The sequence below is a fragment of the Jaculus jaculus genome, unplaced genomic scaffold, assembly GCF_020740685.1.
Source record: "Jaculus jaculus isolate mJacJac1 unplaced genomic scaffold, mJacJac1.mat.Y.cur mat_scaffold_35_1_3033546_arrow_ctg1, whole genome shotgun sequence".
NCBI classification, from domain to species: Eukaryota; Metazoa; Chordata; class Mammalia; order Rodentia; family Dipodidae; genus Jaculus; species Jaculus jaculus.
Genome location: NW_025423491.1, coordinates 1,481,666 through 1,507,812, shown reverse-complemented (window position 1 = coordinate 1,507,812; position 26,147 = coordinate 1,481,666). Strand labels below are relative to the sequence as shown.

The window sequence follows — 26,147 nt, the reverse complement described above, 5'->3', positions numbered from 1 at the left end:
CTGGTATCCGGCTCATTAGGAAAACAGCACCCTTGCTTGTTTCGCCAATTTTCCTTAATTTCAGCAGGGGCCCTTTCGAGGTATGATGCGGTAGCTCTCCCCTTAGGATCTACATCTATCTGAAAAAGAGAAGCAGATTATCCAACAGAGAGTAAGTTAGCACCAGGACAAATGAGATAACCCTTATTTTTTCTATAGAGAATTTAATAGGTGTAGGCCCTCTTGTAGCCCACGATTGATGGTAGCTTAGTATTGGAGAGTGGGCTAATGTTTGGATATGGTTTCCCAACTCCAGCTATGGGTCTCATACCACTAAGGGGATCAGTTAGCCAAATCAAGAGCATTTGGTTCCCCACCATGGCTGTGTGCCACTATTGCACTTGTGTGGGCATCACAACAGGATATTTACTGCTAAGTAAGTCCATCACTAGAAGAATGGATAACTAAGATGTGGTATATCTACACAATGGAATTCTATACAGCAGTAAGAAAAAAAATGACACAATGAAATTTGAGGAAAAATGGTTGAACCTGGAACAGATCATTCTCAGTGAACTTACTCAATCACAGGAAAAAAAAAAAAAAATCACCACATAGTCTCAGTCATCTAATGAGTGTTTTTCCATCTAAGTTAAGGATATCAATCTATAACTTTTTTCCCCTGAGGTATGATTTCTCTCTAGTCCAGGTTGACCTGGAATTCACTATGTAATGTCAGAATGGCCTTGCACTCATGGTGATCTTCCTACCTCTGTCTCTCAAGTGCTGAGATTAAAGGTGTGTCCCATCACACCTAGCTTTATAACTTGTTATTTTTATTGGGTCTCTGTCAGATTTAGGAATTACTGTAATGTTGGCTCCATAGATGTATTTTGGTACATTTCCTCTTTTTCATTTGTGTGAGATTATTTGAGAAGTGGTTTTCATTCTTGAAATGCTTAGATGAACTCAGAAATGATTCTGTCTGGAATTTTTTGTTGTAATTTTTGTAAGATTTTAAATTATTTTTCCATTTCACTCGAAGTAATATGTTTGACTAGGAAGCCTACCATTTCTATATTTACTTCTGGAAGGTGATATAAACCAAGAAATTCACCTCTTGTTCCCAGTTGTCCAATTTTGTAAAATATAGTTATTGAAATATGCAAATGATTCATCCAATTTTTGGGCACCAGGTGTGATGCCTCAACTTTCAGTTTTAAACTTGCTAATTTGAGTATTCTTTTATTTTTTTGATCAATTTGATCAGTGTCTTATCATGCTTTTTCAATTTCTCAAAGAACCAGCTTTTTGTTTATCAACTTTAAAATGCTTACTTTTATTTTCAACTCATTTATTTCTGCTTTAACCTTGATATTTTTTTCCCATCTTGCACATGGGCTTTTCTTGTCTTTTCAGCACCTTTAAATGGAGATTTAAGTTATTTATATGAACTTTCTCCATTTTTGTAATATAGCCATATAATGGTATAAACAGGAAGAAAAGTTTTACCTGATTGAAAACCAGTGATTTAAAATACTTTCACAATTACAGAGAAATTAAACATTATACCTAATAAGCAATATTCAGGAATATAAAAAGTGTGAATATCTATGGAATTGCACGAATGCAGATTGACTCCTCGAGCATGTCATGTGTCAACTGCACTGTGCCCCCACTCCTGCTGGGTGAGAGAAGCGTCGCACGTTGGGCAGACTCACTTTTATTGAATACTGAAAGTTTCTAGCATGAGCTGTCAGTACCAGTTCTCAGTTCTGTATATTTAAAGTTCTTCCATAGCAGTACCTGGGTAGCTTCTTTTTGTGTAAGGTATGTTTATTATTTAATATCCCTCTTGTACCTCACTAGCATCTTTTCTCCTAGATATGGGAAATTTTCTTTTACAACTTTTTTCAATAAATTCAGTACTTTTAGTCAAAAGTTCTTTTCTTTCTATGTCCATAATTTGCAAATTTGGTCCTACTCTAATATTGCAAACCACTTATTTCCTTTACACATTTTGACTTTACCTTTTGACTGAAGCATTAATTCTGTTTCCTTGTCTTTATCTTTCCTCCATAGGATGCAGTGTATTGGAAAGGATTTCCACAGAGCTTTTTATTTGACTTACTTTATTTCTTTTTTCCAGAATCATTTCAGCTTGTTTTTTTTTATTTGTATGTTTTTTCATTTATAGACTTCCACTATAATAGTCTGTTTTGAATTTTTTAATTCAGTTTTTTGTTTCTTTTGAAAGGCTAACTGTAAATTTTCAAGTATTTAATCATATGCCAAAACACACATTGAAGAAGAAAAGCTTTTTCACTAAATTATGCTGTGACAATTGGGTAACCACTGAAAGAAGAAAACAACTAACTATTAGCTCTCTCCAAAACACAAATCACTAAAAATAGAGTCTAAATCTGTGTAAGTAGCATTGAACTCAGTTCCAACTTAATTTCTTTACATAATAGAATAGAAAATGTTCAAAACTAAAGATATATAAACAAGCATTTGGTAACCTACTACTTCTTAGGCCTGTTTAAAATATGAATTTTATAAAGTATTTATATTAAGTGTCGTGACTTGAGTGGATAAAGATGCTTCTAGATGGCAAATGATATTAATTTAAAAAGAAATCTTGACTGAAGAGATGGCTCACTGTTTTAGTTCCTTGCCTGGAAGCCCCAATGACACTGGTTTGTTTCTCCTGTAAACATGTAAAGCCAGATACACAAGTTGGCACATGTATCTGGAGGTTGAAGTGGCAAGAAGGCTTGGTTCACCCATTCTTTCACTCCCTCTTTCTTTCTGTCTCCCTCTTTACTGTCTCTCTCTGTTGAAAAATTCATAAGTAAAAAAAATCTTTAGAAACACTCTATGCCAGGGATGAGACATATCCCAATAAGTTGTTGATCAGTGATGTGGCATAGACCCCCAAAACAATGTATGCTATGGATGTTGCCATTGGTTACATATCTAAACTAAATAGTGAATCTCCCTTTTTATTTCTTAACAATAACCATCCAGTGCTTTACAAATATGTAAAATCTAAGCATCTACATAACATCCCATCCAAATGTGGCACAATGTCCATTCTTTCAGCAGCATATGGAACATTCTCTAATTCTCTAATCATCTAAAGAAAACAGTGAGTTTGTTTGTTTCAGCACATTCATTCTATGCTCACTTCTTGCCAGTGTTTCTATGCTGTGATGAGAAAGCAGCACATCCTTAGTGGATCGTAAGGAAGAATGTGCTGTGTCACATAGTGTAGAGGAAGAGAAGCAGTTTGTGTGCCAGTACGCCATACAAGAGCACAGGTAAATGTCATTTGCTACTGACAGCAGATCATCCCACTTAAATGTATAAACTCCCAATAGGATCATGTCCTTGAGAAAAAATATTCAGCCTATAACAATTACTGAACAGTTATTTATTCACCAAACACGATTTTAAGAAAAAAAAATAGTCTGAATTCTGTAACCCTTTATGTAGACTGATTAACAATGATGTAAAAATATATTTCCTGGAGGGTACTTTTACTTATATATATATATATATATATAATGTTCTCTGCATTCTGAATTCCATTAAATGCAGAGTTGGAAATTGTGGATCTGTTTTTGCATAACTCATAAACTAAAATCGGTTTATATGTTTTCTACTAATTGTGACTTTTAATATCATACATTTGTGCAAATGAGTGTGAATTGTTTATTTATTTTTATGTGAAAAACAAATTCATGACATTATATAGTTTGAAAAATTTATAATATTGGGCTGGAGAGATGGCTTAGTGGTTAAGCGCTTGCCTGTGAAGCCTAAGGACCCCGGTTCGAGGCTTGATTCCCCAGGACCCACGTTAGCCAGATGCACAAGGGGGTGCATGCGTCTGGAGTTCGTTTGCAGTGGCTGGAGGCCCTGGCGTGCCCATTCTCTCTCTCTCTTTCTGTCTGTCACTCTCAAATAGACAAATAAAAACTAAAAAAATTTAAAAAAATTATAATATTAACAGTTAAATATCCATATTTTGCAGTACTGGATATCAAAATTTGTCTAAATATTGTGTGTTTCAGATTACTCAATATTTTCATGCTTTTATGGTATTTTGGAAGGCTTATTATTCTATTTTAGTTATTCACAAAATAAATAACATCGAACTCCAACCTCCAAAGACTATTGTAGGATTCTAAATATTTATATGTGAAAAATTATGAAATTCCAATAATTCATAACATGTTAATGCTATTTAAGTCCATATTATGCCCACTAGAGATTTGTTCAAACAGTGTCACATCCATCCATTATGTATCACCTAGGTCTGTTTTCACACACTACTAGTAGACTGTCACAGCAGCCACAGAGACCACGTGACCACAAAGCTGCAATGATCTACTATCTGGCCTGTTACAAATAAATATGCTATACTTAATTTACACTAAAATATGCAAGTTGCAGCCTGCAACAAAGTAAGTCATTTTCTTATTTACCTAATTAAATAAGAACCACAGTCCAAATATTCAAATAATCAAAAATGAATATTCACTCTCTAGAATTATGTTCTTTACCTGTTGGCCTAGAATTATCATATCCATATTTTTGGAGGAGGGTCAAGCAGTTTAATTGCTTTGAGTGAGCAGAGACTAAATTGTGGAAAAGGAAACACTTCGGAACAGTGATTAATGTAGTTAAGGCCTCTAAAATGTGCACTCAGTCACTGACAAGGTAAGGAGAATTGTGTGTGGTTTAGCTAATTTTAGAAGTATAAATATAATATGGCATACCTATTGTGCAGAAATGTGGTACATTGTTTACTTTTACATATAATCTACAAATGTTTTCTTCTTATTTCATCCTATTTTGGTGGACGTTGTCTCTAATCTTACTCAGAAAGGAGAAGCATCCTACCACAAATATACAGTTGCTAAAGAAGCAATGGATAAATGTTAGAATCTTTTGTGTCATTTTTTGCAAGTGTGAGATAGAACTCTGGGTGTCACACAAACTATAAACAAAAATAAAACTGCTGATGAGCTATTCCTTTGGCCACTGTGATTTAACTTCTCCACATATTACAATTCTACTGTCCAGACAGGTGTTCAGGCTTGATATAAGCTCATGTTTCATGGGCAAAAATGCTGATACAGTCATTCAGGAAAGACAAAGAATACTCAGCAAAAACGGCTGGTATGGTAATCATCTTAGTTTTACCAGGACACTCACTTTAATACCAAGATTTATCTATTCTTCTTGGATGATTCCTCTTTCTGGCTGTCTTGCATATGGAACATGAACAACACTTTCACTGTCACAGAAGTTTTGCTGACATTCTTGTATACATTCTCTACAATGGCACATCAAATGACTGCTGACTTAAACCATAAATATTCTGTTTCAAGTTTCCATGCTTCTATGTATGGATAAATCTCTTCCCTTGCATTTGACTTCTGTTTTATGTTATCTTGGGTACTAAGCTAAGAGCTTCAGATCAAAATATCCAAATGGAAATTTAAAATTTTTGGCATGGCACCTTGGATGTTGTCTCACAACAAATATCATCGAAATGGGGCATGGCATGTTTAAGGACAGAAAATCAATGAAGAATTACTAGGGGCCAGTTTTTAGTCACCCTTCTTCAGGACTACAACCTTAAGATGCCACTCCCAAATAGTTGAAACGTTGAGAAAAAAGGTGACATCTGTATAGCAACTGATACTCAGCAGAAGTTACACTACTTACAATGATGTACAAAATTTTTAGTAATTACTATTTTATAAATGTTTAAATAAAAACCACAAAAAGTTTACTTCATCAGAGATTTCATAAATTCCCAAGTGTTTTGATGTACAAACCACTAAGTTACGAATGTTTGAAGTAGTATTATTGTAATGAAAAATGGTTCTCAACTGTGTCAGATTCGCAATGGCACCCCTTTCTTGTCACTAAATAGACAAAGACCTTCCATGCTCCACATAGTCTTACTTCTATTTACCATTCTTAAGGTTACCCAGTAAATTCCACACACTTTGATAACCTTAATGTATATTCAAATCAGTTTAATGTAAGGACTCTGCTTCTTCCAAAGGAAACTATTCTTCTATCTCCTAATTATATCTTCACTGTATCTCTGAATCTTCTTTGAATACTCAAATACAACCCTTTTAGACATTTTCAAAGACATTTGCTCTATCCAGCAAATTATAGCAGGTAACTTTGAAATAATCTGGAGAAGAAATCAGATATGTTATAAATTATCAAGACTGACAAAAGCAAAATACACAGTGCATTGGCAGTGTTTCTGTCTAATTGTCTTTATTTACTATTTTGAGAAAGATGTGAGAAAATGATTATTCTTGCTACTGCAAACAATCTCCAGAGGCATATGCCACTTTCTGAAATTAGCTTTCTGTAGGTGCTATGGTAGGCAGGGAGGAAGGTGACCCACACACCGCAGAATACCCATATGCTGAAGGTCAGAAATTTGGACTCATTAAATGCATCAGACAGGTTTCTGGTCAGGAAAGCCACAGTGAAGCTCCTGATAGCCAGGGATCTCAGGAATTCCAGAACACAGTAGAAGGCATTGTCTGAACCTTTGTTGCACACAATGATGATGTGGCCATGTTCTGAGTGTGTATCATTGTCAACAAAGGGAGAATATGTTCCCATTCCAATTCCACAAAGAGCAGGTTGGATCAAGGCACATATGGGAATGATTAAGTTAGGTGCTCCTGATACCAGCAGCCCTTTTATCTTTTTTCCTGGAGCAGTGACCCTGAAGGCCAGAGCCACAGTAATTGTTTTGGTCAAAACAGTGGACATAGCCACAGTGAACAGAACTGCAAATATGATCTACTGAAGAAGTCAGTTGGTGCTGTTGGGAGGTCCAGTGAGGAATAATGGACAGAGAAAACAGAACTTGAGGGATATGAGCAGGATGTAGCTGCTTGTTCGATTATTGGCCTTCACAATCAGTGTGTCTTAGTACTCCACAAAAACTCCAAGAACAAGAGCAGTGAGTATAGAGAAGAACAGGGATATACAAGCCAGAGACATCCTCAAGGAAAGAACAAGTGCTCCTGAACCTCTAACCACTGAAAACAAACACCAGATAGATGCACCACTTTGTCCTTCTGCCTTTCTCAACTGTGTCAGATTCCCAATGGCACCCCTTTCTTATCACAAAATAGACAAAGACCTTCCATTCTCCACATAGTCTTACCTCTAGTAAAGTTATGGGGAATTGAACTGAGGTGGTTAGATTTTGCATGCATGTGCCGTAACAGCTGAGCCATCTCCTCAGCCTAAAAAAAAAGTATTTTATTCACTTAACTGGCCTTATATATCTCCTGATCCTTTGCTTTTCTTAAAAGAAAAAAAGTAATTTTGTTGTAGTGAACAATAACATTGCTTACATGAAGTATTACTTATTATTTCTACTATAGGAGAAATGGCTTATCAATTAAGATTCTCACCTGCAAAGCCTAGGGACCCATGCTGGAATCACCACGTCCCTCATAAGTCAGATGCACAAGGTGATGCATGAGTCAGTCACACGTGTACATAAGGTGACACAGGTGTCCGGAATTCAACTGCAGTGGCCAGAGACCTTTTGTACCCCAATTCTCTCTCTCTCTCTTTTGTTAGAAAAGCTAGTCTGTTTGTCTTACCTCAAAAAAATAATAACTCAGATTTCTGTAAACAGTGCAGTGCAAGATCAGAGAGGTACATAATTCTGTCTATTTTAAGACCTTTTAGACAACATTCATAAATTTAGACAATAAAATATGATTCTTCCCTCATACTGCAGTACTATGTCTTATGAAGTCTATCTGTCTGTATCAGGTGATGTCCTATGGCTTTGTACCCAGATGTCGGTAGGTACATATAATTGTTCCAAACATATTTTTAAGACATAAATGAAATTGGAGACCCCTAGATATAACTAACTCTAATACTACTATTTCTTAAATCCATCTCCTTGTAACAGGTATTCAAGTACTAATTTTGAGAGAATATACCATTTATTTGTTTCTTCTAATTCTACCTCAATAATCTTTGGTTTATGTTTTTACACAAATTGATCAAGAAAGGAGTATGAACAAGATAATTTGCCAACGTCAAAAACAATGAACATGATACCCAATAAGGAACTGGGGAGAAACTCTTCCCACCTATAAGTTTTATTTTCTATCATGGTATTTTACCATTATGATTGTAATTACATTGAATCATAAAATGGGAAGGGATTAAAAAGAAATATATGGTATCTCCCATTGAGTTTTTTCATAAAAGAGTATGTTTCTCCATTTATAACTCTAATCTTACTTCTCTTAATCATGTCTTATAAATTTATTTGCAAACATGTTTATGAATCCTGTATGCATGTCATTGTTATTGTGGATTGGAAGACCATGTATTCCACTTTATTTGATACATATAAAATGGCCAACATGTACAAATGAAAAATTAATACTTCACTGTCAATATTGAACTGATCTATCACCACTAAATTTTGTATTTAACTAATTAATTATAATTGTATATTGAAATATTGTTTAAATGAACACTGCTTTTATATATTTCTAATCATATTATTTTAATTTATTTTTATGACATTATCCAGTTGCACCAAAATTTAATGTCAATCTCATTCCTCTTTTATTTTAACATCAAGTATAAATAACCTTCTTATCCCCTTTGACTTCTGGTGCACTGAAAAATTGCTGGGTATAAGAGTATCCTTCAGGCTCTAATAAATGAGACTATTTAGGTATTAATACTTATATCATGTTTAAAATCCCTTTGATCATATTTATTGCAACCTTCAGCTTCTACTGTAACATACCACCCCATTGTCTTGCCTTCTCACCTGTAAAATAGACGGCAACATGCACCTATTCTTCCGTTCTGTGCTCAATCTAGTAGGCTTGACATCACAGAGATACATATTTGTTTTTATTCTTTTTATTGTTTTGTTTCGTTTTTTGTGGTAGGGTTTTATTCTAGCCCAGGCTAACCTAGAATTCACTATGGAGTCTCACAGTGGCCTCAAACTCACAGCAATCCTCCTACCTCTGCTTCCCAAGTGCTGGGATTAAAGGTGTGTGCCACCATGCCTGGCTTTTATTCTTATTTTCAACCTCTGAACATTTTACATTATCCCCTTAAATGCTTCAAAGTACATCTGAAACAGTTTTCATGATATTTTAATTGGAATATTTATGTTTCTTGATAAAGGTTTTAAATATCTGTAATATGCTATTGCCTAAAGTCTTAAAATTAACTTCTTTCTGAATTATTTCATAGATACTCAGTAAACATTATGCTTATATTGAAAGTTTTTGCAAAGTTACATATCTCTAAATCCATAAAAGGGGTGGAGAGATGGCTCACTGTTTAGGATACTTCCCTGCAAAGATTAAGGACCCAGGTTTCACTCTCCAGGTCTCACATAAAGCAGGAGCACATAGCACGTGTGTATGGAGTTCATTTGCAGTGGGTACAGGCTTTGCACTCACATTCTCACTTTCTCTCTCCCTCCCTCTCCAATAAATAAATAAATAAATAAATAAATAAATAAATAAATAAATAAATAAAATCTTTAAACCCAAAAACTGACATCTCTCACCATTTAATACCCATCAGCAACATATTGGGTACTGGGAAGATAATGATGTAGAAGATCCTACTTATAAACTTTATTTTATGTAGATTCAAAGAAGATTATATGTATGTGTGGCATTCCTTGATAGCAATAATATATTCACTAACTACTGGATCTCACAGAGTATTTTTTTAATAGTATGTAAAATGGATCTAGGTACTAAAATGTGGTTCATGGAGGAAAGTGAGTGTTATTTTTATGGTCACAAGTATTTATCATTTCAATCAAGTGATTACATTAAGCAAGGAAGAGATATTATGTGTTTCTTCAGGTCACCTCAAAGGCCCTACAAGTTCCCAATACGTATAGAGAAAACAGTCAAACTGGAGAAAGACTAAATTTTCTGGGAAGAGGAAACAATCAAAACAGCAGGCTGCCTTTCTCTCCTTTGGAACTTCCTGAATCCAGGCCTACAAGTCTCACTGCATATGGAGGATGGAATCTGAGGAAAACCAGAAGTGTAGTTGTAAAAGTTACTAATGTTATATACTTCATTCATAACTATATGATAAGACAATCACAATTATTAAACATTTTGCCCACATCAACAATTAAATTGAAGTGTCACATTCCATTTAATACACTGCATGTTGTCATACCTATGAAGATTTTAATGAAATAATCTGAAGTCTCCAAAAATTTCTCAAAAGATAGAAAGAAAATATAGGACACTGGAAAGAAAATCTTGGACAATATGTTGCATTTAATTAAATAGTGAGGGTCACTCATGTTCCCATATGATTTTATCTATTTATATCTAAAGTAAAGCATTGCAGTGAAGTACAACGTAACTTCCTACTCCCTGCTCCCTGTGGTCCATTCTATTGCCTCATCAGACAAATAAAATTGTTGAACAAGGGAAACATATGAAGAAAGCTATCCTATTTTCATCTTTATTCCAAGACATTGTGGAAAATTTGAATGTGGAAAATATCATAGTCTGCATCACATTTTGTTTTCTAATTAATACTCACTAGGTTTCAAATTAATTAAATTAATAATATGCATGTTTTTCAGACTGTGGAGAAACTAAAACAAATGCATCATTTTCCAATTGAGTACATATACAAACAGACATGATATGTGAGTAATACCTTTGTTTCTTGAAACCCTTCCCTGAGAATGAAAATTTATTGCCAGAACCCAATAATATGAAATAAATAAATTTCCACAGATAAATATTACTGTATTTTATGTTTCTTTTTGGAGAAACTGATAAAATTGATCACAAAATATTAGGTAAGGCTATTGAGACAAGACATAAAACCAATTATGTTTATAGAAATCAATAGACCATTAATTAAAGAATTAAGGTCTTCAATAATACCAGTGATACAGAATTACTTTAACAACTCATGTGACCTCTCAATAAAACTAATCAGGATACTTTGGCATTGGGAAAGAAAGCTCACATCTAGGTTACAAGCACTTAATGTTAAAAAAAATAACTGGGATCACTTATCAAATACTTAAAAACAGTTGGGTGTGGTATCAGGATCTTGTGTCACTCAAAACTGATGTCATTAATTTCAGTATCTTTTTCATGTATACTCACAGAGATGGGTGGTCATGGTTGTCTGCTTGACTAGAGTTAGAATCACCATGGACACAAATCTATGGAGATGCCGCTACAGGAATTTTTAGGTTAGGTAAGTGAACATGGAAAGCTCACACTGAATGCAGGTGGCACTACTTCCTGTAACAAGGGTTTCTAACCAGGGAAAGCTAGATGACCACATATATTCATCACCCTTGCTTACAGAGAGTTGATGACATGAACAGTTTGTTTCTCACCCCTGCTTTCATGGTGTCACCATCATGATGGACTACAGTCTTAAACTGTGAAGTAGAATGAAGCCATTCTCAACTAAGTTATTTTGGTCAAGTATTTTCCCTGAAAAAAGTCACTAATAAACTCAGTCAAGATTTACTTCCTAGGGAATGAAACAATGCAAAAACATCCAAAATTAAGAGTACTCCCGCTACAGGGTTTAAACATGTATGGAACCACTTAGAAGGTAACAGTGATGACACTACATACATTTGAGCAGTCAAGTCTGCATAGACTGATTATTGGGTGAACCTCTACCTGTTCATAATAGATTTCACATTAGACATCTGCCCAAACATACACAGCAATATATAGATTAAAATTCTCACCATTCATGGCTATGTCAAATCCTTGACATGCATGCTACTCTAAAGAGGTGTTGGATGAACACTTGCTCTGTGTTCTACATTTAGATTTAATGTCCAAACAATTAAAGTGCATCCATTCTGATCTCATAATAGAAAAATCTATTGGATATTGGGAAGTATTCATTGTCTGAATAATTTTTTTTTAAAGTGGAATCTCATGATGGTGATTAGAAAATGTGAGAGCACCATAGAATGAGTAAATTATGAAATCTCTTCCTGATTTTGTGATGACATCCCACTGTGAGGTGATGATCCAGATCCTATGGATGCCTAAATATATTAATCTTTGAAAGCTCATTTCCAGTGTAGAATTCATTTCACCATAACATTTGTCAATGATGTCACAATTGGTTTATAATATTTCTCAGCCCTTGTATTATATAACTTTATGTTTAATGGAATCACATTCACAAAGGCTAGACAGAATTCATTTCCTTGCATCTTTTCTTTGAAATCTAAGATAAGTTGAATTCCTTGGTCATCCTCAGAGATGACCAGCCCCATCCAGGTCCAGTTGAAATGAAGCATTAAGGAGACTATGGCAAAAGGCAGCCTTGTTACCTTGGGAAAAATCTAATACAGATAAGGATACTAAAAATGATCAGTCAAAGAAGTTTGATAGGGCCATATTGAATCTAAAGGACAAAGAACATAGAAATCAACATGAGGAAGAGCATTGGAAGAGACCCCAATATAAGATCTAAATTGTGTTAATCATTGCTTGGGAAGAATGTTGGGAAGAATGATTGCTCACACCATTATTAATCATATTTCACTATCCATAAGGCTCTGGAAAACTACTGAACAGTTTAAGAGTTGTATGAAATCCTTTTATATGTCTCCATAGTTCCTCCTATCAATTTTTAAAATTTAAGTGCTGATACCTGACCAAATTACTGATGATTTTCTTTATGAACTGTTTCTGACAACACTTGGACAAACCAAGTGTCTACTTGAAATATCCTTAAGCACATGAAAATGGTAATAAAGGAAACATTAATTCTACTCTGTATATCCCAAAGTCTCACCTGTCCATAATTAAAGATTGACAGCAATGTCCCACTTTTGCTACTTGTTGTCCATGATGGTCCTGTAAATAATAAACAACATTCAATTATTTCACAGCTATAATCAGGAGAGTGTGCTCTTTAATTACTGTGGAACTTAGATAAGAGATAATAGTCCATGAATCATCACATTTGGAAGGACTGAAGCAAAAATTAATAGACTTGCTGGGTATAAGCCTGGGATTTCTGTTGATCTTCTCAGTGACAAAAATCATTGCCTGAATATATTGATATTTTTGACTAGCACACTGAAAAGAAACACAGTAATCATTATAGATGAGTTTTCAAACAATGCAATCTTCAAAAAAATTAGAGTGGACATGTAATACATATGACAAGTGATGCTTTCTTCTGAAATTCTCATCTAATCATTCACCTTTATGTTAGGATATGATCCCAAATGACATAGGGATTAACTAGGTATTTTGAAATTATTAAATAAAAGAAAATTCATAAAGATATTTATGTTGTAAATCTATGTATATATATATATGTATATATATATAGGAACATAGACAGATAGATTGATAGATAGATAGATGATAGATAGACAGATAGATAGATAGATTGTGCAAGTGATCTGGATTCATCTTTAGCCAGTAAGAATTTGATGAAAAGACTACATAGGTCATATGTAAACTTGAAAGTAGTCCTATGCCACACAGAATACCTGTTCATATCTTGAAGCTATAATTCTCAATTTTATGAAGTAAAAATAAATGAGGTAATGATTTAGTTTATGTTATTTTGGTATGTATATGTGGGTAATAGTCATTTTCATATTTGTAGAAGACCACATTGTGTGTGTGTGTGTGTGTGTGTGTGTGTGTGTGTGTGTGTGTATGTGTGTGTGATGAAGAAGGCACATGCTTGTGTCAGTGTGTACACCATAAACCAGTGTCAGTTGCTTTTCTATATTACTTTACATGTAATTATTTGTTTTGGTTTTTATTTTGATGTACATTCTGACTTTTGCTCTGTGTGACCTGGAAGTCACTATGCACCATTAGGTAGCCTCTAACCCATGGTGATACACCTACCTCTGCCTTAGGAATACTAATATTAAAGGCATGTGCTTCCATGTCTGGATTACATGTAATTATTCTGATGACTTGGAGTTCAACAATTTGGCTAGACAATTAAGCAATCTCTATGGATTCAGATTTTTCAAATTCATCAGGACATAGGATGACAGATGAACTTCACAGTTTCAAAATTTTAGGTGAGGGCCACGGATTTGATCTCAGGACCTCATGAATTCCTTTACAAATTCCTACCTTATGGTACTTTGTTTCATACCATCCCTGATTAATGCTCAATATACAGTCAAACCTAACTATTATAGTAAAACTTGGCTTTAATAATGCCTTTGAAGACATGAGTAGTTGTAATATGAACTATATTTCATCAGGAATTAGAAGAGCATCCCATCATTTTTGTAGTTCCATCTACTTCTTGTGCTAGGTAGGTCCCCTTTGCTAGAACAGAATAGCTGGCAACAATCAGGTTAAAAGAAGAAATATTGATTGCACATTATTCTTCTAGGTGCCTATCATTTGACAAATGGATATTGAAGTTGTGGTACATATACACAATAGAATTCTACTCAGCCTTAAGGAAAATAATTATATAATGAAATTGGTAGGAAAATGGTCAGCGTTTGAACAGACCATATTAAATGAACTCACCTGGAGGCAAAAGGTAAACCAAGGGCTCTCAGGTGTGCAGACTATGCTTCCTGCAGAATAAAGGCAAGAAGAAGGCTCTTGAGTCCATTGTGTCCAAAAAGAAATGAAGAGCAATATGAAAGCTCAAAATGAAAAGTATGAGGACCTTGAAAACTATGTCTAATGACAGGTACATATTCAATAGTTATAGGTAAAATTAAAAAAAAAAACAAACTTTTTCAATCTGTTTTTTTTTTGGGGGGGAGGGAGTGTCTCACTCTAGACCAGGCTGACCTGGAATTCACTATGTAGCTTCAGGGTGGCCTTGAACTCATGACAGTCCTCATACCTCTGTCTCTTGAGTCCTGGGATTAAAGGAATGTGCCACCGCACACTGTTCAACAAAATTTTTGGAATATTGAATTAGAGTGGTAGTTAATATAGTATCTGATGAGGTCTGGGTTTCAGGATTATTTGTCCACCTATATGTCTGAGCAATGAACTCAACTACCACCTCCCAAAAAGGCACAGGCTGGGTTAGAAAACTGAAACCATTAATTTTATATCTACAAGAAACCCACTGTACCATTAAAGGCAGACACCAACATAGGGTGAAAGGATAGAGAAAGATATTCCAAACAAATGGAAATAGAAAAAGAGCTGGTCTTGCTCTAGCAATATTTAACAAAGTAATTGTAAGTAAGCAATCAAGATAGATAAAAAGACAACGTGCTCCTCCAGACATAAAATGGCCTGGATATCCATGACCTCACAGCACCTGAGACTACATACACAAGACCATCATAATAGAAGGATAATTGAAGCCATCTGCATAGGCTGGTTCACGGCAGAGTGCATCGTGAGGTTCATCGTCTCCAAAGATAAGTGTGAGTTTGTCAAGAGACCCCTGAACATCATCGACTTACTGGCGATCACGCCCTATTACATCTCGGTGTTGATGACGGTCTTCACGGGCGAGAACTCTCAGCTGCAGCGGGCTGGCGTCACCCTGAGGGTTCTCCAGATGATGAAGGTCTTCTGGGTGATTAAGCTCGCCCAGCACTACATTGGTCTTCAGACTCTGAGTTTGACTCTCAAGCGATGTTACCCGGAGATGGTGATGTTGCTTGTCTTTATCTGTGTTGCCATGGCAATCTTCAGTGCACTTTCCCAGCTTCTTGAGCATGGGTTGGACCTGGAAACATCCAACCAGGACTTCGCCAGCATCCCCGCTATCTGCTGGTGGGTGATCATCTCTATGACTACGGTTGGCTATGGAGATATGTATCCCATCACGGTGCCTGGAAGAATCCTTGGAGGAGTGTGTGTTGTCAGTGGCATTGTGCTCTTGGCATTGCCTATCACTTTCATCTACCATAGTTTTGTGCAGTGTTACCACGAGCTCAAGTTTAGATCGGCTAGATATAGCAGGAGCCTTTCGGCTGAGTTCCTGAATTAATGCAAATTAATGCAAATCAATTCCTGCATAAATGTATCCGGATAGAGTGAGTTGATGCTACATCATATTCCTGTGTTTCTCGCTGATGAGCGCCACAGTGGCATTGTCATGGTATTGGTAAAATACAAACCAGTCCTTCCCAGCTGAAGGGACAAAGTAGTTTACTTATTTCTGGAGTAAAAAGGATTGGGCCTACATTCAAAGGAGTTTCACCTAGAGTGAACTGCAGGTCTTGATTTTATTTGGACTTATCTCTTCCTTGCCTGGCACAATGACATGGTTTTATTGTTCTCAAAAAAGTACATTATTTGAACACTTTAATATAGAAAGGTACTATTTTCCAAATGTTTTGGGTTTTTTTTTTTTCCCATCTTAGCAAATTCGGAAGAAGCTTGGAATGTACAGTGTTATTTTTTGAGACTAACATTTTCGTTTCTAAATGTTTTATGATTTCTCATATCAATGTCAGATGTATCCTGGAAACATAAGTCACATGCGGGAACTGTTTAACAAATACTTAAAAAAATTTGGCCCAAATTTAAACTGTATAATGAAGCTAGATACAAGTGAGAATATTATCCGAAAAACTTTTGCATACCTATCTATTCTCTGCTTCATTTTTACACCTGTTTACACCTTATCTTATAACTTCATGGAACCTTGCATATGTTTTCCCTTTTGGAATATTTTTTTCTGTCTTTACTGAAATGGCTTCAAAAAGAGAATTTAGGAATGAGGACAGTTTGGATTGTGCAGCATTTTGTTGGATACTTTCAGAATTGTTGTTATTAGGTGAAAATAATCCTGACATTCAGATGTCCAAGAATATCTCCAACCTAAGTGTAATAGCAGTAGTTGGATATTATATGATCGATATTACCACACACACTGTCTTCTGCCACACCATGAGTTTAATAATGCAAAAGACGAAAGGCTGTTTATTTAGCCTTTGGATACAGAAGTCATACTCATGTGTTATTGCGTGATTATCATGAAAAGAGAAATGTTATTGCATTTATAGTTTTGTGTAGCCGCGTCAGTTTCAAGCAATGAATATGTATGATTTTCGCCATTGTGAATCAAAGGCACACTTAAGTTCTTCTGGTAAGAATATTGAGTGATAGGCCATATTAATCTGTCTAGGTTGTTAGTTACTAGACAGTACACAAATGGTGGATATCTAGTGCTCAGTTTTAGCAATATGAATTAGGACTTCGCTTTTTCAACCAGTTGCAATAAAAAAAAATGTCATGTATAGCGCTGGAGAGATGGCTTAGTGGTTAAGGCACTTGCCCACGAAGCCTAAGGACCCATGTTTGGCTCTCCAGGTCCCATGTAGGCCAGACACACGAAGTGACATCGATCTCAGTGGCTAGGGCCCTGGCACGCCAATTCTTGCTCTCTCTCTCTCTCATAAAAATAAAAATGAATAAAAAAATGAATAAAAAGAGATAGATAAAAAAATGCCCTAATGAATTAATAAAGGAGACAATTCAACAAGAAGACATTACAAGACTCACCATACATTCATGCACCAACTTTAACAAGAAATATCGAATTACCATGGGATATATTTTATAATCATGGAAAATGTTAATAAAAATTTTTAATTAAAAAAAAGAAATATCTACAAGATATGAAGTAAAAATAAATCCCAAAATATACTAGTGGCTGATTTTAATACATTACTGTAATCAGTAAAGAGATGATATAAATAAAAACTAAAGGGGTCTGGAGAGATGGCTTAGCAGCTAAGTGCTTGCCTGTGAAGCCTAAGGACCCCGGTTTGAGGCTCGGTTCCCCAGGTCCCACGTTAGCCAGATGCACAAGGGGGCGCACGCATCTGGAGTTCTTTTGCAGAGGCTGGAAGCCCTGGCGCGCCCATTCTCTCTCTCTCCCTCTATCTGTCTTTCTCTCTGTGTCTGTCGCTCTCAAAGAAATAAATAAAAATTTTAAAAAAAGTGACAGCAAACTGTCACCTAACTAACTTGAAAAAAAATAAAATAAAATAAAATAAAAACTAAAGGATCATTAATCAAAACAAGACCAAATATCAAAGTTACTGAACAGACATTTATAGATCATTCCACCAAATCTCAAGAGAATACACATTCTTGCAGCAGCTCATGAAACTTTCTGTAAAATAGAACATGTATTAGAACACAAAGCAATTCTCCACAAATTCAAGGCAAATGACATAACTTTCTATTATTTGTGAACACAATGTCATAAATTAGGAATTATGAACAAGATAAACCACAAGACATGCACCACTTTTAAGAGATTGAACAACATACTAATGCACAATGAATGGGTCATTGAAGAAATAAAAAAAGGATATGAAAGACATTCTAAAATGAAATGATATTGAAAGCCAAACCTAACAAATCATATGGGACACAATGAAGGCAGTCTTAAAAGGGAGGTTTATAAAAATAAATGACTACATTAAAAGGATAGATAAATCTCAAAAAAAAAAAAAAAACAACTCAGTGATGCATCTGAAGTCTTAGCAAAATCATGAACAAACAAAATGCCTAATACCAGATAACAAGAAATGATCAAGATCAGAAAATAAATCTACAAATTGGGAAAGAAAAAAATCATTATTTAAAGTTTATCTTTCAGCATCCATTATGAGAAACACTTTTTAAAATTAAATATTATTATTATAATTATTAACAACATATTTGGTATGGATACCTCATTTGCCGGTATCCTCTTTCCCCTCATCCCTTCCCCCATTGCACTGAGGAACCTCCTCAATGGGGTTGCAGGTATTCCCTATAGGATTTTGGTTATGTGCCATTGGAAAAGCAACAGTTATTTTTGAGGGGAGGGAATGCCTTTGGGCATGATTTCTCAACCTGCGGCATTTACCATCTTTCTGCCCCTTCTTCCACAAAATTCCCTCAGCCATGGTGGGTGACTTCTGAGTCTACTTCAGTGAAGAGCAGTTTCGAGCCTCATGGTGTCTACTGTGATAGGCATTCAGTGTATGAGAGCTACTTTTGCTGGTTACAGTAGTTTGGGTTGGAAGCCGTAGATTTTTATACTTTGAGGTGTTCCAGTCCCGGCCCAAAATGTGATGTTGTTCAGAGAGTACTACAAGGTTCCCCAAAGAAAACAGTTTTCTAGCAAACATTTGGACACCCACCTGAGGCAGATGTAGGACCCCATTGCTGAAGACACCATATGCTGCCAACACAATGCATGGAAAGGCCTGACTGGAATGCAGAAGATAGCCAGTCCCCAGGCAGTTAGACCAGCTGCTGCTGGAAAGCACCACCTGAGCGACTGGGGAAAGTGGCCAATAATGGTCTGAGCAACCAGAGGTGTAAGCTACCCAGAGGCAAACACCCTGACTGGATCTACAGGGCAGGACAATAGTGGTGCGCAGCCTTGGAGGATAACCAAGTGGATAAGAGACCTGCCCAGTGTAAAGAAACTCATATCTGGAATTGGGAACTAGGTCAGAATCATATGGAGGCAAAGATCATGCTCTCCAATATCAAGGTCTCTCTAGTCTTTTGGTAAAAGAGATACTACCTTTATCAAATTCCCCCTAAAGTGATAACACTTCTCCCATTTAAACTTTGCAGACATCACTCTGCATTAGAGAATCTATTTATTTTCAGAAGGTAGCAAGACCTGAGGATACGAACTACCCTCACATTTCAGCTAAGCCACAGCTGTGACCACAATGGAACTGGGTAGATGAGCAAGAATGCTGCTTCCATGAGAAATCTGACAATCAAGTCCAGGGTTAAGGAGCTAGAGCCTGAGGATATTCAACACTCACCAATGCAGAGATCCAGAAGCTCCTAAAAGCTCATCACTGAAATAGATTTTAAACAATCCCACTACAGCTCTGGGAATATTGTGGAAGAGGAAGTGCAAAGATTGTAAGAGACAAGGAGTGCGACATCATGCCTAGAGACATTGATTCCGCCTAAAACAGTCCGTTGCTCCAACAAAGCATAACTCACAATCCTATGGAAATTACCTGCAACCCCTCTGCAGAGGATTCCCAGTGCACTAGGGTCTGTGATGAGGGAAAAGATGGTATCAACACATGATGTATCCATAGGGAACATGTTGTTAATAATAAATGGATAAATAAATAAAGAGTACTGGATATAAACACACACAATTAACAAAAATCAATAGAATAGGAGATACATCTCTAATTCAAAGCAACTTATGCACATAGTCTTTAACAAAGAGGATAAAAATATGCATTGAAGAAAAGATAGCATCTTCAACAAATTGTGGTGGAGAAATAGAATAACCACCTATACACCAGTAGAATTAAACCCACTTATCTCACCATGCACAAAAGTCAACTCTAAATAATTAAAACCCTCAGTATTAAATCTAATACTCCCCTTGGACTGACTTTTAATTTTTTTGGGGGGGAGTTTCGAGGTAGGGTCTCACTCTGGTCCAGGCTGACCTGGGATTAACTCTGTCATCTCAGGGTGGCCTTGAACTCATGGCAATCCTCCTACCTCTGCCTCCTGAGTGCTGGGATTAAAGGCATGCGCCACCATGCCCGGCCTGACTTTTAAATTTTTAATGCAATATTTATTGAACCTAAATCTTGGAAATTCCGTTTCTTAATTCCAGGGAGGGACCACACAGTATTACATTTAAAAAAAAATGACTATATCAAAAGACAGCCACTGGTGCCCTGAAGAGTTGTAGATCACTGTTAACTATACACTGTTCTTTAAAGTATTATATTCTTCAATGCCATCACCAAAAAAACATTTATAGATAGTAGATAATATCTCAGATATAAGGGAGAAAATGAATGAAATCCAGACAAGAGCTGTTTTATGTTTAGCTGTGGATCTTTTCACATTGTGAATGGCTAGACCCTTACAAAGCCATCCACCTCATCCCCATACCTTGGGAACTCAGCAGCTGCTTCTTTGCTTTTCCTCCCTGATAGTAAAAATAAAATTTTCTTGTATCTCAATCAAGACCCAAGTGAAACACAGAAAAACTAAGGAGATGGACCAGAGTTCTCCTTCTAAGGTGAGCCTGGAAATCAGTTCCAGAATGATGGAAACACATATCAAAGCTGAAGTTCATAAGATCTTAAGGGCTCATCACTGAAATACATTTATAACATAATGACCAAGTCTCAGGGAGCTTTAGGGAAGAGGAGGCAAAAATAATGTAAAAGTCACAGGTTGAGTTATTATGCCCAGAGGCATTGTCTCTCACCAACATGACTGTTGAACACACAATGCATAACCAACAACCACATTGAGAAACCCCATGGGGGGCAGAGGAATTGGAGTAGGGAGGGGGAAAAGAATGTATCAACACATGACTATCTATTCACAGTGTGTTCTTAATAAAATATAAGGGCTTAGTCCTCTGAAGCAACTATAATAAAAACCAGGTAGAAAATTTCATTACATTAATGTAGGGAATGATTTCATGAATAAGACCCATGTGCCACAGTAAATGATACTGACACTCAACTATATGAACTCATAAAAATAAAACAGAGAAGCAAATTTTCAATAGAGTCAATAGTCATCCTACAAAATGGGAGAAAAATTTCACCAATTATACTAAACCACAAATATAATGCCTAGAATTTATAAAGAATTGAAAGAAAAAAAAAAACAACAAAAACGTCAAACAACCCAATAAAGAATAGGGTGGAAAATTACCAAAGAATGAAATAAAAGTGGTCATTTTATACTAGAAGAGATGTTAAGTATTTTTAGTCATCAGAGAGATGCTAATCACAATAACTCTGAGACTTCATCTCACCCTGACAGGATGGTATTCATCAAAAAAATTAAATGACATAAAGTGCTGGTGAGGCTGTGGGGAAAAAGAATCCATAGCCCACTGCTGGTGGTTGTGAAAACTAATAAAACAATTATAGAAATAAGTACTAATATTGAAAAATACGAAAATAAAAAAAACACTGGATCCAGATATATCACCCCTGGGTATATCCCTAAAGACTTTACTCTTCAGAGATACTTGCTCAGCTAGCTATGTTTGTGGCTGCTCTATTCACAATAGCTAGGAAAAGGAATCACCCCACCTACACTTCAAGTGATGAATGCTAATGAAGATTTGGTACATATGCACAGTAGAATTCTATCCAGAAATAAGAAAAAATGGAATAGTGAAGTTTGTGAAACAATGGATGAAGTAAAAAAAAAAAACAAAACATTCAAAGCAAGGTCTCACAGGCACACAGAGGCAGTTGCCACATGTCCGCTCTCATCGGCACCCCCTACCTGGGATCAATTGGAGATGAATGTGAAGGGAGGTAAGCTACAGGAACGAGAGCACAACACTGGATGGAGTGAGACCAGAAGAGGAGAACTCAGGAGACAGGAGTGTTTGCCTGATAGCATATGGGAGGAACAGAATGACAGCGGCAGCGGCTGGAAAGGGTAAGGTTTAGGGAAAGTGGAAAGGTGATTATACAAAAGTTAATAAAAAATGAACCAGTTCCATGTAAGCCCTCCATCTGGCTAGCATTCTATAAGAAAGGATAGAAGGGACCAGTCTGGACAGTAGGTAGCAATACTTAAACTTAAGCCCATGGATTCTGAGCTGATAAATCCGAGACCAGTATAGGGTTAGCACCTACAGTGACCACGTAGGCAGCTGCAATACACTTCATTACCCACCTGAGATAGAAAGTAAGATCTTACTGCTAAAGGCACCGTAGATGTGGTCATAGCACACCAGGAAATCATGGTGGAATAAGGCAGGCAGCTGGCTCCCAGGCAGCTGGCTCCCTCCGGTCTAGCACTCACAGTACTGGAAAGCTCTGCGGGATGCACTGGAGTACAATGGCCAGCAACAGCGTGAATAAGCAGGGAACACTGAAGATTACAAAACCAACTAGCAGGTCAAGAAGACCTGGGAATACCCCCTGACGCCTACTATGAAGTAAACATCACCCTAATACCGAAACAAGACAGATGCAGCAAGGAAAGTGTGAGCTCAAAGAATAAAAGAAGAGAAAGAAAAGGGATTCGAATTGGAAAGGAAGAAGTCAAGTTAGCCACATTTGCAGATGGTATGATCTTATATATAAGTGACCAGAAAGTCTTCATCTCAAAACTTTTCAAGGTGATAAATTCCTTCAGCAAAATGGCAGGATACAAAATTAATACACAATAATAAGTAGAAAAGACAAGATCTTCAACAAATGGTGTTGGACAAACTGGAATATGTAGAAAAATGAAATTTGACCAACTCATTTCATCATACACAAAGGTCCAGATGGATTGAAGACCTCAGTATAAGACCTGAAACTCTTCAATACTGGAATAAAAATTAGGAGGCACTCTTCATGAAATAGGATTGTTAAAAGACTTACTTAACAAAACCCCACTAGCCTAGGAAATTAACCAATCACTCCACCAACAGAATCACATGAAGGCATAAAGCTTTTGCACAGATAAACATACCATAAGCAGAGCCAATAACTCATCTGCTGAATGGAAGACAATCTTTGCCAGCTATACCACTGAAAGAATCCTAACAGCTACAATCTACAAAGAACTAAAAACAACTAACCAAGGGAAAAAAAAAAAAATCACACAACCCACTCCAACAGTGGGGCAGAGAACTGAATAGGGACTTCTCAGGCATAATTACAAATGGCTAACACACATTTGAGAAAATGTTCAACATCTCTAACTATCAGGAAATGCACATTAAAATAAACATGAGATTCCACCTTACCTCAGTAAGGAAAGCAAACATTAAAAAAAATAATAATAAGATGAGCCAGGCATGATGGCACACGCCTTTAACCCCAGCACTTGGGAGGCAGAGGTAGGAGGATTGCCGTGAGTTCAAGGCCACCCTGAGACTACATAGTGAATTCCAGGTAAGCCTGGACTACAGTGAAACCCTACCTTGAGAAAACAAACAAACAAACAAAATCAAATGAAAACAAAGGTTGGTGAGGATGTGGAGAAATAGTAACACTCATTCAATGTTGGTTTGAATGTCAACTGGTACAATCACTGTGGAAATTAGTATGCAGACTCCTGAAAAGGATAACTATAGCGTTACCAACAGATCCTGTTATTCTCTTACTGGACATTAACCCTACAAGCTCCAAACCTTAGTTCAGAGATATTTGCTCAATCTTGTTTATAGCTGCCCAAGTCATAAGGGCTAGAAACTGGAATAAACCTGTTGCCCATCATAGATGAATGGATAACTAAGATGTGGTACCTCTACACAATGGAATTATACTCAGCAATAAAAAAAGAAATGACACAATGAAATTTGTCAAAAAATGGTTGAACTTGGAACTAATCATTCTAAGTGAACTCACATAGTCACAGAAAGACAACTGCCACTTGGTCTCACTCATTGGCTGTTCTTAACCTGTTTCAGCCTGAGTTGCTGACAAAACAAATAAAAAACAAAAACAACAACAACAAAAGGATGCTCAAATCAACAAGCTTAAAAGTGAAAGTGGACATGTCACAACATTGAAATTTGGAGATTCATGGGCATATTTTAAAAACAGTATTCTACAAAATTGGACTACCTGAAAGGTTTGGTTCAACTCAGTAGTGACCTTGTCTGGATTTTTTGTTGTTTTTTTTTTTTTTTTTTGAAGGTTCCTAATGACTTTTCTATTTCCTTGGAAGTAACATATTTGTTTAGGAAGCTTGCCTTTTCTGAATTTACTTCTGGACTGTGACATGAATCAAGGAATTGTTTTTGTTTTCTTCCAGGTAGTTTTTTGGTTAATCTAGCCAGTGGAATGTGAATCTTGTTCAATTTCTCTTTGTCTCATCAACATTTTAATTTTTACTTTTATTTGAAACTCACTGATTGATGCTTTGATCTTGATAATTTATTTCCATCTCATTCTTGGACTGTTCTTGTCTTTTTAGCACCTTTAAATGGATATTTAAGTTATTTATTTGAAATCTGAGTTTATAAGTGTTTAATGGTATAAATGGGAAGTAATGTTTTACCTTATTGAAAACCAGTGATTTAAATTACTTTCACAATTACAAAGAAATTAAACATTGTACTTAATAAAGTTGTAGAAATACACAATGTGTTAATTTATATGGCATTTCCCAAATTCAGACTGACTCCCCTAGCATGTTATGGGTCAATTGAATTATGTGCTTGATCCAGTTGGATAAGAGAAGTTTCAAAGACCTTACAGGCTCACTTTTGTATGATACTGAGTGTTTCTAGGATGAGTTCTCAATACCTTTTCTTAGTTCTGTAGATTAACAATTCCCACTATAACATAGCCTGGGCAGTTTCTTTTGGGGTCATGTATACTTGCTGTTTGCTATGCCCTTTGTACGTAGATACTATCCTTTGTCCCTGAAATTGGAAAATTTCTTCTACATTTTTTTTTAATATGTCCAAACCTTTAGTCAAGGGTTCTTTTCTTTCTAAGCCTATAATTTGTAGTCTTGGTCCTTCCATAGTATTGCAAATATCCCTTATTTCCTTCATACATTTTGACCTTATTCATTTTGACTGAACCATTAATTCTGTTTCCTTGTCTTCATCTGCTGATATTCTGTCTTTCATAGGATACAATCTATGGGAGAGGATTTCCACAGTTTTTAATTTGACTTATGCTTCATCTTTCCAGTAACATTTCAGTTTGATTTTTCACTGGCATTTTTTCTATTTACAAACTTCCGTTATGATATTTAATTAAGTTGGTTTTTTTTTTCTTTCGAAAGGCTAAATTTAAAATTTCAAGTATTTAAATACATCAAAACACCATATGAGGAAGAAATGCCTTTTCACAAAACAATGGTACGACAACTGAGTAACCACTCAAACACTAATGGCACTAAATTTATTTTACTGTACCTGTATAGAACAAGGTACACAAATGCGCACGTGTATCTGGACTTTGTTTGAAGTGGCAAGAGAGCCGGGTGCACCCATTTTCTCACTCTCTCGTTGTGTATGGCTCTCTCCTCACAGTCTGTCACTGTTTACCTCTAGTTATCATTATCCAAGTTATCCAGTAGATTTCACAAACTTTGATAACCTTAATGTATACTGAAAACATTTTTAGGTAAGGCTTCTGCTTCTTCCAA

The 26,147-nt window shown here is 36.0% G+C and overlaps 1 protein-coding gene across 1 annotated transcript; it reads left to right on the top strand.

Moving 5' to 3' along the window:
• Positions 1-1,606: 1,606 nt before the first annotated feature.
• On the top strand, positions 1,607-16,041 carry LOC123457300 (potassium voltage-gated channel subfamily G member 3-like). Its single transcript, XM_045141257.1, has 3 exons — positions 1,607-1,667; positions 3,200-3,302; positions 15,393-16,041. The coding sequence occupies exons 1-3, from the start codon at positions 1,607-1,609 to the stop codon at positions 16,039-16,041; spliced, it is 813 nt and encodes a 270-aa protein (XP_044997192.1).
• Positions 16,042-26,147: the final 10,106 nt, after the last annotated feature.